The following is an 11,872-nucleotide window of genomic DNA, read 5'->3' on the forward strand; positions in this document are numbered from 1 at the left end:
TTTTGCACAGTGCTGACCACAATCATTTACCAACCTATGGGTTGCTATGTGCTACCACAGTGCAAATAACCTGATGGTAATGTGTCTGGCTGGAAACATCTTCACTCCCAAAACAAGCTTTCTGCTTTATAGCATTTTGATCACAATGTTTGAGCTTCTAACTTTATTTTAATGTAAGAAATGCAGAAGCATGGTTTCTCCAGGCAACCCCAATTCAAAGCTGCAGTACTGAGACAGAAAATCATATCGAAGCCAAGAAAAAACTTTCATATGAGACAGCTACTAAGCTGGCAAGCTATTACCTGTAGGTCTATTAATAAGTGAGTAAATCATATTATTCAGTTTGACATTAGCTAAAGAAGTTAAACTTGAAAATGTCAGTGATTCCTGTTTCCTCATGTGTTTTGAATGGAAAATTGAATGAAGGATATTGCAGATGCTCCAGAAGTCTCAAAAGGGACAATTTCTAACCTACCAAAAAGTGTAGGAAGCATTACACAACAGGCAGGTAGTAAGCCAATCCACTAGCAAAGGGGAAGGGAAGATGACGTAAGCAGATTTTCTTTTTTTTTTGTCCAAAATTCTGGCATTCTATTGCAAAAACTGCTGAATGAGTATTAGTGTTTGCACCACATTCCAGCAGGGCTCAATATCCCAGGAGTTTAGGGATTTGCTAATCTTTATGACTGAGGAAGCTTGAAAGTATCTGGCAAAAGACTGTTAAGAGCATTTGCACGTTTTCTGTTGGGAACATATCACTGGCATGTTCTAATGAACTCTGACTTCTTGGCTACTATGCTATCTGCTCCTGTGGAAAAGACTCTTCACTGAATCTGCTGCAAAATAAACTCTGTTCTGAATTTGGACTGGTAAGCCATGGCTACTATTTCATTTTATTTAGATCATTCTCACTGATCTTGTTTGAACTGTATTGGAGTGGTTTATGTGAATAATAGAAAATAAGAAAATACATCTACATAATTTCCCTACTATTTTATTAATCTTTTTCTCTATAGTCACTCCCCTTCTTTATTCACATTTCCAAAGCTTCTGAAAGCATCTTGGTTGTACAAATATGCAAAAAGAAGTAATCATTCAGAACTAAGAGCCTTTATTTATATTTACATATCTCACTATTTGCACTGAAAGTGTCTGCAAATTCAGCAAGGCAAAATATTGAATATTTGCAGCAACTTATTATGAATCCTCCTACAGATTTTGGTTTTTTGAAATCTAAAATTTAACTGATTAACTTTAAAGAGAACATAAATGGAATTGTCTGAATCTCATGAACTGATTGGTTTATTCTTTGCTATTTATTCTGTTAGGTTTCCCAAGAGGTTCACAGAAGAAAAAAAATCATTTTTCTAACATTCTCTTAAAAGCGAAAAAACCCACCAATCTAATCCTAAAAGAACTACCTACAGGTGATGCAAAGGCCTGTCTTCAAAAGACTTAAAGCAATCTAAGGAGCATGAGATTTCAGATAGCATGCTCTGAGGCTTGGCAGACTTCTCTATAACAGACCTCTGTTCTGCCAGATAGAAGAACCTCCTGGGAAATGATTGATCACTTGTCATCTTCTGTGCTAATGTCTAAGATTTCATTGTAGTAAAACAGTCAGAAAAGGTGGACATCATCACAAAATCACTGAAGCAATCACAAGTCTCAAACAAAATTCTCTGTATTAGTTTTCTTTTTGTAGTAAGTACAACAAGGAAGATGAACCACAAATTACCAACTGGCAAGGTGACAAGCAAATATGGCAACTGGGTTTTCTAAACTGTATCAGAGCTCTCTTATATTCAAATAAATCTCATCAGAGTAGGATATTTGTTGAGAAGCATTACATAGGATGCTAATGAGCAAATTAAATACATACAGTAAAACTATCTTTAAAATTCTGTAAGATGTCCAAGATCTCTATTCACTTCCGTTCAAAAAAAGATAAGGAAAGATTGTAACAGGTCACCTTGTTTTTTTTCAAAGGCATCTTACCATTGCAGAGTAGCGGGAGTTGAGTGTGGTTTCGATGCTCTATTATTTTCTTTTTCCTCATCTGTTAAGAAGCAAAAGAAGACTATTTAATTTCAATGAGAACTACTCAGGCAGTGTGAAGTTGTAAGGGATTATCTGATCAAAAATGTTCTGAAGTGTCAAAGCTTTCCCAAATTCTGACTGAAGAATAGAAATGTAAACTCGATGCTCCCTAAGTTATTATCTACAGATACTGCTTAAGACAACAAAGCTTGCAAACTTCTCTCACAGCAGGAGTGGGGTGTTGTGTAGAAATGATGACACTGGAAAGCATAAGTGTATATAAAAAAGAGAATCTTGAATCTCTAGCAACGTGTCCAAATACAAAAAAAAACTTTCACCACCTTTAACGGAACAGCTGCCTAATCCAATCTGCTTTTTCTTTATCCTTCAATTAGATGAGGCATTTAACCTTATGGTTTTCTTCTACTGTTGTGATCCTGACGTATGACAAACACTAAGTGTTTGTAAATTCACAAAGCTTAATTAAAATTGAAGTTAAAAACATTTTGTAATACAGTTTATTTCTTTTCAGGTAATTTTCTGATGATAGTATTCTCTATTTACTCTCTGTTAACTCTTTGATTTGCTGGCTTTCCAAAAAAGCTTGATAAAAGATGAATAAAGACATTGAAAGTAGAACTGTTTTAAAAGATTGGCTTTTTTGCCAGTTCACATTAGTTCTTTTAAGAAAAAAGAATAGAAGTATATATAGAATAATTCCTATTAAACCGTGATTTGCAAAGTGTATGAAGCTTCCTAATTGAAAGCTGAGAGTCTGAAGCACAACCAGCTTCTCCAGAAGGCTGTTCTATGGAAAGCACTGTTGCTTCAGATCCAGTTGGCTATTTTTACAACTTTGTCCCCAACGAATGCACGAAGAGTAGAAAGCTTAGATACCTAAATGAGGTAAAACCACTGTATTGTTACACTGCATTGCTAGAATCATTTCTTTGTGCAATTAATTTTTAGAAATTACATAAGCCAGCTTTTAGGATGTCGAACTTTAAGGCAGGCAGAATATCTCCTCAGAGTACCAGACCCATTTGGGAGGTCTATTGTGCAATGCCAACAATGGGCACACAGAAATAAAACCCCGCTTCAGAACACACTACCTTCGGCCCTCACATCACAGTGCTTCTTCCATGACATTCAGTGTTAACTGAACATCATCTGGCCAGGGAGGCCGGGCCCTGAACATCAAGAAAATCCAAAATTACAGTTATCCACAGACACTGGGGCAGCCTCTCTTCTACATCTGCATGACAATGGGCCTCTAATTATTGGACTGCACACTCCTTCCTTGCCTTTCACTGGTCTGCTTTTATTCAGCCCGAAGGACCAACATACACATTTCAAATCACTTTTAAATTGTGTTTTTCGTTTGTTTTTCCTAAACAAATGGTCCGCATGCAATAAACCTTGGGCACACAGGGCCTGAATGCCCAGCGGCCACTGCAGGTTGCATGAACACAGCCTGGACTTTGGGAGACAGAGCAGTGCAGCACAGACTTAAACCAGAGGTGGATAAAATAGTTGGGGCCATACCCACAGTTAGTCTCAGCAATTTATTGTGGGCAGTAAACTGCTTGTGAGATGGGGGAGTTCCCCTGGTTTTGTAAAGGAAATAAAGCTGGCAGCCATGGGAGCGAGCGAGCCTGGCAAACAGGGATGGGGATGGGTCTGTGAGCATGGGAGGTCACCAGTTTGCCACCAGTCCCTGTAAGAGCAGCACCACAGCACCTTCCTGTTGACTGTGGAATTTTCTGGCCTTTGACAGTGCATGAGAGACATCAGAGTGAGATACAATAATTGAAGCTGCTGCTCCTGTGCACTGGCAATGTGCAGGGGCTCAGTCTCAGCCCCGCCACCTTCTTATTCAGAATAAGGTTATTGCTTCCCAGTTGAAAGTCATCTGTTTTCTTAATCACCTTTTTCTCTGTCAGTATCAAACCCTTACACACTGCTTTAAGTTCACACTGTGGCTTAAACTTCATTGGAAATTGCTAGGGAGGTACAAACTGAAAAGGCTGGGTGCCACTGATCTCAGTAACCACTGATGTAACTAAGATGCAGTAATCCTAAACTGCCACTGTCTGTGAAACCAACAGGTGTTACAGTTCCCCCACCAACCTTCTCCTCACTCCAGACAGAACTTCTGATTATATTTAGTGATTTAAGGGGGTTAATATGCAAAGGTCTATCACCTACACTAATTAGATTTGATCTTCCCCTGCATACGTGGCACTCTATCACACATCAAACCACTATCCAAATTAATAATTGGTCTCTGCATCCCTTCTACCCATCCTTTGGCTGTTTCACAATCACATTAAGACCCGTGAACAGGTGTTTTGCCTAACCTGCCCTCAGACACTCTCCAAGCTATCCATAGTCAATCAGTTCCTCTCATAGAAGGATGCGTTTTAACCACAAAAGCTAATGGTAAAATCACAAACTACAGTTTAAATCCCTTTTCTCAGCTGTGTATGTTTCCCGGTGATTCTTCAAGATGCTTCAGCACCCTCCACTAATTGTCTGTAACAAGTAGGAGAACAATGTACTTTGAACTTCTTTGCAAAACTTCTCTGAGACTCGCTTTCCATCAAAATATTTAGCGCACGAGCAACTGGATTTTCAACACAATGAAAATATCCATAATCTTTCCCATATCTTCCCCAGAATCAAGCCTCTGCAAAATAATATAGAATTTCTATTCATTTTCTGCCCATGGGCCAGATATCAGCTAAAACGTTTCTCATTTTCACTAGATTTTGGACAAAATATTTATTTTTATTAAATAGATGGATAGAGTTGTACATAGGGTAAGAATGGATGAGATCTAGAAATATAATCATTCAGTATTAAATATAAGAGTGCTGTACAACCATATAATCTCATTCAATAATTTACTAGCAGAACAATAGCTACCCCTATTCCTTATGCTTTATTTGGTAGCAGGGCACCTAATGGTTTCCCTACTGAGCAGGGAATGTTTTGTGTAAGTCTTGACTCAGGCCTGATCCCTGATTTGTTTGTACTGCATCAAAGATATAAAGAATACCATTCTCCCTTTTTCTTTTTCTTTTTCTTTTTCTTTTTCTTTTTCTTTTTCTTTTTCTTTTTCTTTTTCTTTTTCTTTTTCCTTTTCCTTTTTCTTTTCCTTTTCCTTTTTCTTTTTCTTTTTCTTTTCCTTTTCCTTTTTCTTTTCCTTTTTCTTTTTCTTTCTATCATTTTATCAGAACCCTTCACAGAACCACTGTGTGCTGAAAGGAACCTTTAAAGTTAAATACTTTAAAAATCTAATCCATTTTGTAAAGAAGCGAAGTAATGACATGGAAAAGAAGTCTTGTTTCAAGACACTGTCAAAGAACAGACACCACAGTTCTTCTCTGACAAATGCTAAAGGACTTAAAGACATCAGCAAACTAATGTTGATGTTCATCTCTGTCATAACTACAGTGGAATTAGAGCTCTTCTTTGCACTGCAAAGGTTAACAGAAGAGTCTTGTACTTTCCCGGGCTGCTTGTACTTGTCTCAAAGAACCTCCGTGGAGCTAAGACAGTTTTAGTAGCTTTATCTGAATAAAATCCTTCACATAGTTCAGACACCTCCACATTTTTCAGCTGAATAGCCCCTGCCCCTGTAGCCTCAGCAGCCCAAGTTCTGACTGTTCTCAAAAGTGATTTGCCCTTTGCTAACATGAATTAAGGGATGGTAAGAAGCTGCTTAACCTCATACTTCCATGTAAATGTAAGTAAGATACAGCCTTGTTAGCATGAATTCTGTGCTTTAAAAAGTAATGTGATTTCTTTTAAACTACCTGAGAAACATAGAAGTGTAGATCCAATTCAATAAGCATGACTGGGAAATCAAGAATTTTTCCTCAAAGAAAACGTCAACAAAATCAAGTAGCTCTTCTTTCAAGTGGATGTTTTTCAACCAAAGGAAAGGTAGGTTAGTTCAAGCAAACAAACAAAAAAAAACAAAACTATTTGATAAGATTTCCATTTTAACCAGTTTCAACACTGATTTTAAACACTCCTTTTGAAGAGGAAAAAGTACTATGAATCTTTTATCTTTTCTGAATTGTCTACACATTCACATTCCAAAATATACAAAATAATTTGGACAAGCAGCCCTTCCACTTCATCACATAACATCGTGACTCCTTGCACAGAAAACTGAAGTTGAAACTTTCATAATCCTTAAATTGTATTCTTTCATACCCCTACTTCAATTTTGGAGAATCTGGCTTGAGCAGATTCAGAAAATGTTTTTTTCTTTCCAATATTAGATATGAGATTGTACCATTCCATTTTCCTGTTGATCTTTCGACTAGCATGTAGAAGTGGTGAAAGGAGAAATACTTAGAAAACTGGAAACTGAAGTAAAATTATCCTATAGTTTTTATATTAGAGTGCAAATGCTTTGTTTTGGGAAAACACATAAAAGGTCCCAAGAGGGTAAGAAGCACTCAGAAACAGCAGTGAGCATTGCTTTACAACGTCATACAGGTTCAACAGACCTGGAGACCAGGAGGAAAATAAAAGAGTGTAAAGGACTTCTGTGGCCCAGTGTACAGTTCTGTCATGTGCTCCAATGGTAGAAACGGTTAGAGTGAAACTATCACTTGTTCTAAAACCCTATGAACTGTAAAAACATGCAAGAAAAAATAAGTCATAAAAGCAGGCTGATACTGAGTAAGAAATCAGTGGAAATCTTCACAGTCTTCCTTAATGGATGCACATATCCACCCTCCAAAAAAACATTAAAAGAAAAACAAAGCCACATTTGCTCTACTAGCATCCAACCAAAAACTACCTGATGTATTTAGGAAAACAAACAAATTCAACATCACCAATAAATCAAGAGGAAGATGAATGATGCCTTATTTTGGCTGTGGATAAAAACAGGAGATCTGCTGACCACAGCAACTTGACCACCATTCTGAGAAATTCAAAAGTCATGTAGGTTTCCCCAAAATATGTTGTCTCCTGCTGCTTGAAAGTGTATGACAGAGGCTGGACAAAGATGGACACGATGCTTTGGAAACTTCTTGGGCACTTTTAGGAAAACCCAAAGACTAGGAAGGACCACATAATATGATATGATGCTTCCTAAGGAGAAACATCTACTTTTTTCTAGATTTCACAGATTATTGGTCTTCCTGTTGCTAGACAAATGGCTTATTTTTCTTTCCTCCTCTTCTCTTACTCCTCTCTTTCGTGCACACAAAAACAAGGATGGCTTTTCAGGTGAATTAATTCTCTGATCTACACTGCAAAAATGTCAGTATTTGTGCAATGGAAACAGCTGGATGAACTGGTTATAAAAAGCAAGCAGGATTAAATGAACACTTTCATTCTCATTTGAGTTTCCATCATGTACTGTGACAAAGCATTCTGCACACAAAGTGTGGGATACATTCAGTTACGTATTTATCAGTTTTACATTTGCTGCCATGTGTTTTCATTACTTTTCCCTTAATTCCAGCACCAGAAGACAGAATGAACAACCATCCTGTCTCCTCAGTGCTGCTCTGTGAAATACCTGCTCTTAATCACGACAGTAGGTTCACCTACTGACTCTGGGGACGTGAAAGTTTTTCTGTGCACACATTCAAGCCATAAGCACATATAACAAACTGCTGATTTGCTACAACCTATGTAGAGTAACAAATCTAAAAAAAGAGTATAGAAGGAAACTCATAAAATAAACTGTGTTGGTTCGGTTTTTGTTTGTTTGTTATATAGCTAATGGTATTAATTTATTACTCTGATACTGTGAGTCTAAGGAAAAGCCCACTGAAGTCAATAGAATCAAATCATGCATTCAGACTCCGTTAAGAATCAGAAGTCACATCTCAGTCATTACAGATTATTTCTGTCACGTTCTTAGAAGCATCAGATAGAGTAAAATGCATGTAATAAGTTGCACAAAGGTTGTCATAAAATGCAAATTAACAACCATATGTTTTATTTTTTTCAGTACCATTTGCTAATTTCTTATTTCGTCAAATAAAAACAGAACACCTCCAAACCCAAACCTGTCAAATGTTATCTTTGAGGATTCTCTTCTGCTGTTCTTAGTATGGGAGTCATGTTTCTAACACCTTCTTTCTTCCTCAGAAGAGATATCTCTTCAAAAGAGACTCCTGGGCAAATAAGCGCAAGACCCCAACATAGAAAATTCTGTGATCAGCTGAAGCTTTGTGCTGCAAGGCATGTAATTCTACAGTGATATCAAAGAGCAGTTTTCTTAAAATGAAAAAAAATAAATGCAAAAAGGGATGATCAGCATTAAGATGTATTTAAAAATTCAGTTTCAAAACTTATGTCTTTATTCTATACAAAATTGTGTCTTTCTGAATGGAAGAATTCATTTTGCATTAATATCTTGTAACCAAGTAATGCTGGAAGTACAGAAATGAAAAATGACCCTAAGAGTATTTTTCTTCACACAACGTAAGTAAAATAGAAATCAAACAAAAACAAGATGGTAAATTAAAATTTGTATTACAATTTTAAATAGAAAAAAAAAAAAAGGTTATTTTGAGGTATTTGGAGGTACTTATAATTACCTGCTCTTGTTAAAAAAATAAAATAAAATAAAATAAAAAAATCAAGAGCTAAAATTACTTTAAGTAGGAGAAATGAGAAAAAATAGCTAGTGTGAAATTACCTACATTTATAATTGTTTCCTCTCAATGACTAAGGGGAAGCAATACCATGATTCAATATATGATTTTTTTTAATCTGACGATTTTTTACTTCTTAAAGAATTTATTTGTGTGACTCAGTATTGAACAACAATTTTTTTTTCCTGTATTTCAACTGCCTGGTGTTCACCAGTGAAAAGCAAAACAGATACTTTTAGTCATGAGCAACTGCTAACAGTGCATTTTAGAGGTCACCCAACCTCTATTCAGGGACACACAAATTCTTCTGGATGTTTTAACTCATAGATGGTATTAGTTCTTTTAAATAATGGGAAGTAACCAGTGTTCCAGCAAAAACACTGATAAAACTTTTGGATGTGTCAAAGAGCCAACTCTTCAAACTACTGAGTACCAAAAATACTATGAGGAGATACATATATGTAATAGAAGGAAATTAGCACTTAGACATTTTAACATGCACTCCGAATTCATGAAAATTTACTTACTTTCATCATTAGAAACGTTCCCCAGAGAGGTGTGATTGGAATAGCGTTTGTTTTCACTTTCATTGAGACACCGTTCAATCCAACTCTCTGCAAAACAACAAAGTTGCTCTTTTTGGTGTTTGTCTTTGCATAGAAAATAAACTTCCAACACATTAAACTAAATAGAGCGCTGTTTTCCAACAGATGGTCATCTGCAGCATTTCTGTTAAAACAAGCTCAGATGGAGGTTCTTTAGCAAGAAAATCTTTTCAGCTTTCACACCCAGCTGTTGCTTTTTGCCGGCTCTTTTAGTTGGGATTTTTTTCTTGTGTGTTTTCTGTGTTTGTTTTTTGTTTTGTTTTTGTTTTTACAACAACAGAGGCCAAAACACTTCCGTGTATACAACAAAGGTCTTTAGGATTTTCTCTCCCCTCCCCATCACTTGATATATTAAAAAATAATTACTGCCTCGTGAGCAACTGAAACACACAAACTGCATTGATTTCTACGTCTTTGTCTGGCAGACTTATGTACCTGAACATTTCCAGTGCTCTTGTGAGGGTGGTTCGCACATGTAAATCATTCCTGTGGAGTTTTGTTACAGCGGGGCTCAAACTGTGCTCACTGAAATCCAGTCTTACAACCTCCTTTGTGCTGCTGGATTCTTTGGCTCTACCGAGATCATTTCCAGGTACGAGACCAAGGTACCAAGTCAGGAGCCCTTGTGCTACTGAAACCTTTGTAAGTCCTCAGCTGCTCCCATCCTCCCTTTTTTCTTACTTCCTATTTATTCCCCCCAGTCAGATGAAGTGCAGCATTACATCAATTTGACTCTGCTGTTCCTCCTTCTGGAAGTTATAACATACACCCCCTGATGATTTTAGAGGATGCACCAGGCTCAGCAGAATTTACTGTTACAGATCTTCAGGGCAAAAGTCACACCTTCCTTGGACAAAAGCATAAAATACAAGTCCTAGTGTGTTTGCTTCAAATTCCTGGATGCTACCATGATAAACTGATCCCTCTGTAAGACTATTTTTTCAAGGGCAGAACTCACTGTGGTCAAAGCAAGAAAAGCAAAGGGCAGGTGGGAAGCTGTGGTAGCCCCACAGCTTACAACAGGAAACCTCCCCACTGAGCAAAGGGATACACAAGAAATAAGGGGAAACAGGCCTCCCTTCAGCAAATTGCTGGAGCCAGAAATACCTTCAAAGGGATGGAAATGGATGCAGAGTGTTTTCCATAAGCCGCCCCCAAGGCCGCCAGGCTACCTGCATGGAGCTGCCAGCCAGGGAAAGCCACAGCAACAGGCCCGAAGGGAAGGCAGGAGCCCAGCAAGAGCTGCCTGTGTGTTTTACAGAAGGCAGCAGTTGGTAACGCTTCATTTCAGGAATGCAGAAAGGGCCCGCTGAGAACTCCTCAGGGCAGTGCTCCAGGCCCTGACACCAGGCGCAGGCACTGCTGTTCTGCACACTCCCAGTGCCCGGGCAGCCCAAGAGAGGCCACAGCAGCTCCAGGCCCTCCCCTGCCCTGTTTGTTTGCCCGCACACCTGCAGCGGAGCACACCGCTGTCAGCACGAGCACATCATGCCATTAAAGCACCCTGTGCCTCGTGACTACGCAGCCTCTTCACTGCAGCTAAGTCTTTGAGGTGTGGCAAATACCCAGACTTCGCCAAAAATCAGCTAAAATAACTCCGTGGATTTATCAGGATTTTTTTTTTTTTTTTTTTTTTTTCTTACCATCGCACTCCTGGTCTCATATAAAAATCACTTTTACCGACACTGCAACTTCTACCAAGAAAAGCTCTGCAGTGAGGCTGTTGACCCCAAAACCTGCTGGGAACCCAGTGCTGAGGCTTTCACTGCTCCTGCTGCTCAGCTGGGCCCACCAACCCCTTGTCACAGGGCCAACAGGACTGCTCCATGCCAGACCGCCCTTACTGCCCTAGCACTGAGCTAACAGCACCTCTCCTCTCCCATTTTACTAAATTGAGCCCAGGAGGGCTCTTCACACCTCGCTACAAGGCAAAGAGAAACTTTCTGCTGATGACCCCAGAGAGAGGTGCGAGAAGCCTTGGGAAAGGTTACTCTACCTCCTCCTCCTCCTTTCAGTGCACAGCCATGGCCGTACATAATTCCCTTGGCTCCATGCCCAGCCGCAGGGAGCACAAGCAAAGGCAGCTGCCATTAGCGCCAAGGGGAGAGCGATGCCCAGCTCTGCCCTTTCTTTTCCTGCCGTCACCGAGAGCTGGGAAGCTGGGACTCATCCTCTTCCCTCGACAGCAGGGAACTGGCAGCAGCCATCTTTAGCCATATTCACTAAGTAGCAAAAACAAAGTTTTTGGGTGTTGTTTAGAGTAATTTTCTCATCACCATCCTGATAACTGCATTTAAAGCCCTTTTCATCAGTAAGGAAATTTACACTGCAAGCTCTAACATCTCTGGAATAGGGCACAGTTACTGTTTAATTATGTGCTGCAACTACTTTGGTCCTGAATCACGCCGGTTCAGCTCGTTGCAGCTTGAGTCTGGCTTTGTCTTTGTGGCCTTGCATTTAAATAGCTGATAGAAATTCTTCAGGCCTGAAAAGATACATGACCTGTCTGGCAGGAAAGAATGAAGAAAACGAACTCTTTTAAGTGAAAATGTCAGGGAGTTTATGGCAAATTTGTCAAATTATTTGGCA

The 11,872-nt window shown here is 38.8% G+C and overlaps 1 protein-coding gene across 1 annotated transcript in view; it reads right to left on the reverse strand.

Moving 5' to 3' along the window:
• RFX4 (regulatory factor X4) overlaps positions 1-11,319 on the reverse strand; it is a 75,998-nt gene extending 64,679 nt beyond the window's left edge. The window contains exons 1-3 of the mRNA XM_042889947.1: positions 11,280-11,319; positions 9,206-9,292; positions 1,999-2,059 (exon numbers count right to left, since the gene is read on the reverse strand). Of these exons, the coding sequence (XP_042745881.1) occupies positions 1,999-2,059; positions 9,206-9,292; positions 11,280-11,319 (188 nt within the window). The remainder of the gene's footprint in view (positions 1-1,998; positions 2,060-9,205; positions 9,293-11,279) is intronic.
• Between the last annotated feature and the right edge of the window lie 553 nt (positions 11,320-11,872).

The sequence above is a fragment of the Lagopus leucura genome, unplaced genomic scaffold (genome assembly GCF_019238085.1).
Source record: "Lagopus leucura isolate 7727_CA_CO unplaced genomic scaffold, USGS_WTPT01 Super-Scaffold_100159, whole genome shotgun sequence".
NCBI classification, from domain to species: Eukaryota; Metazoa; Chordata; class Aves; order Galliformes; family Phasianidae; genus Lagopus; species Lagopus leucura.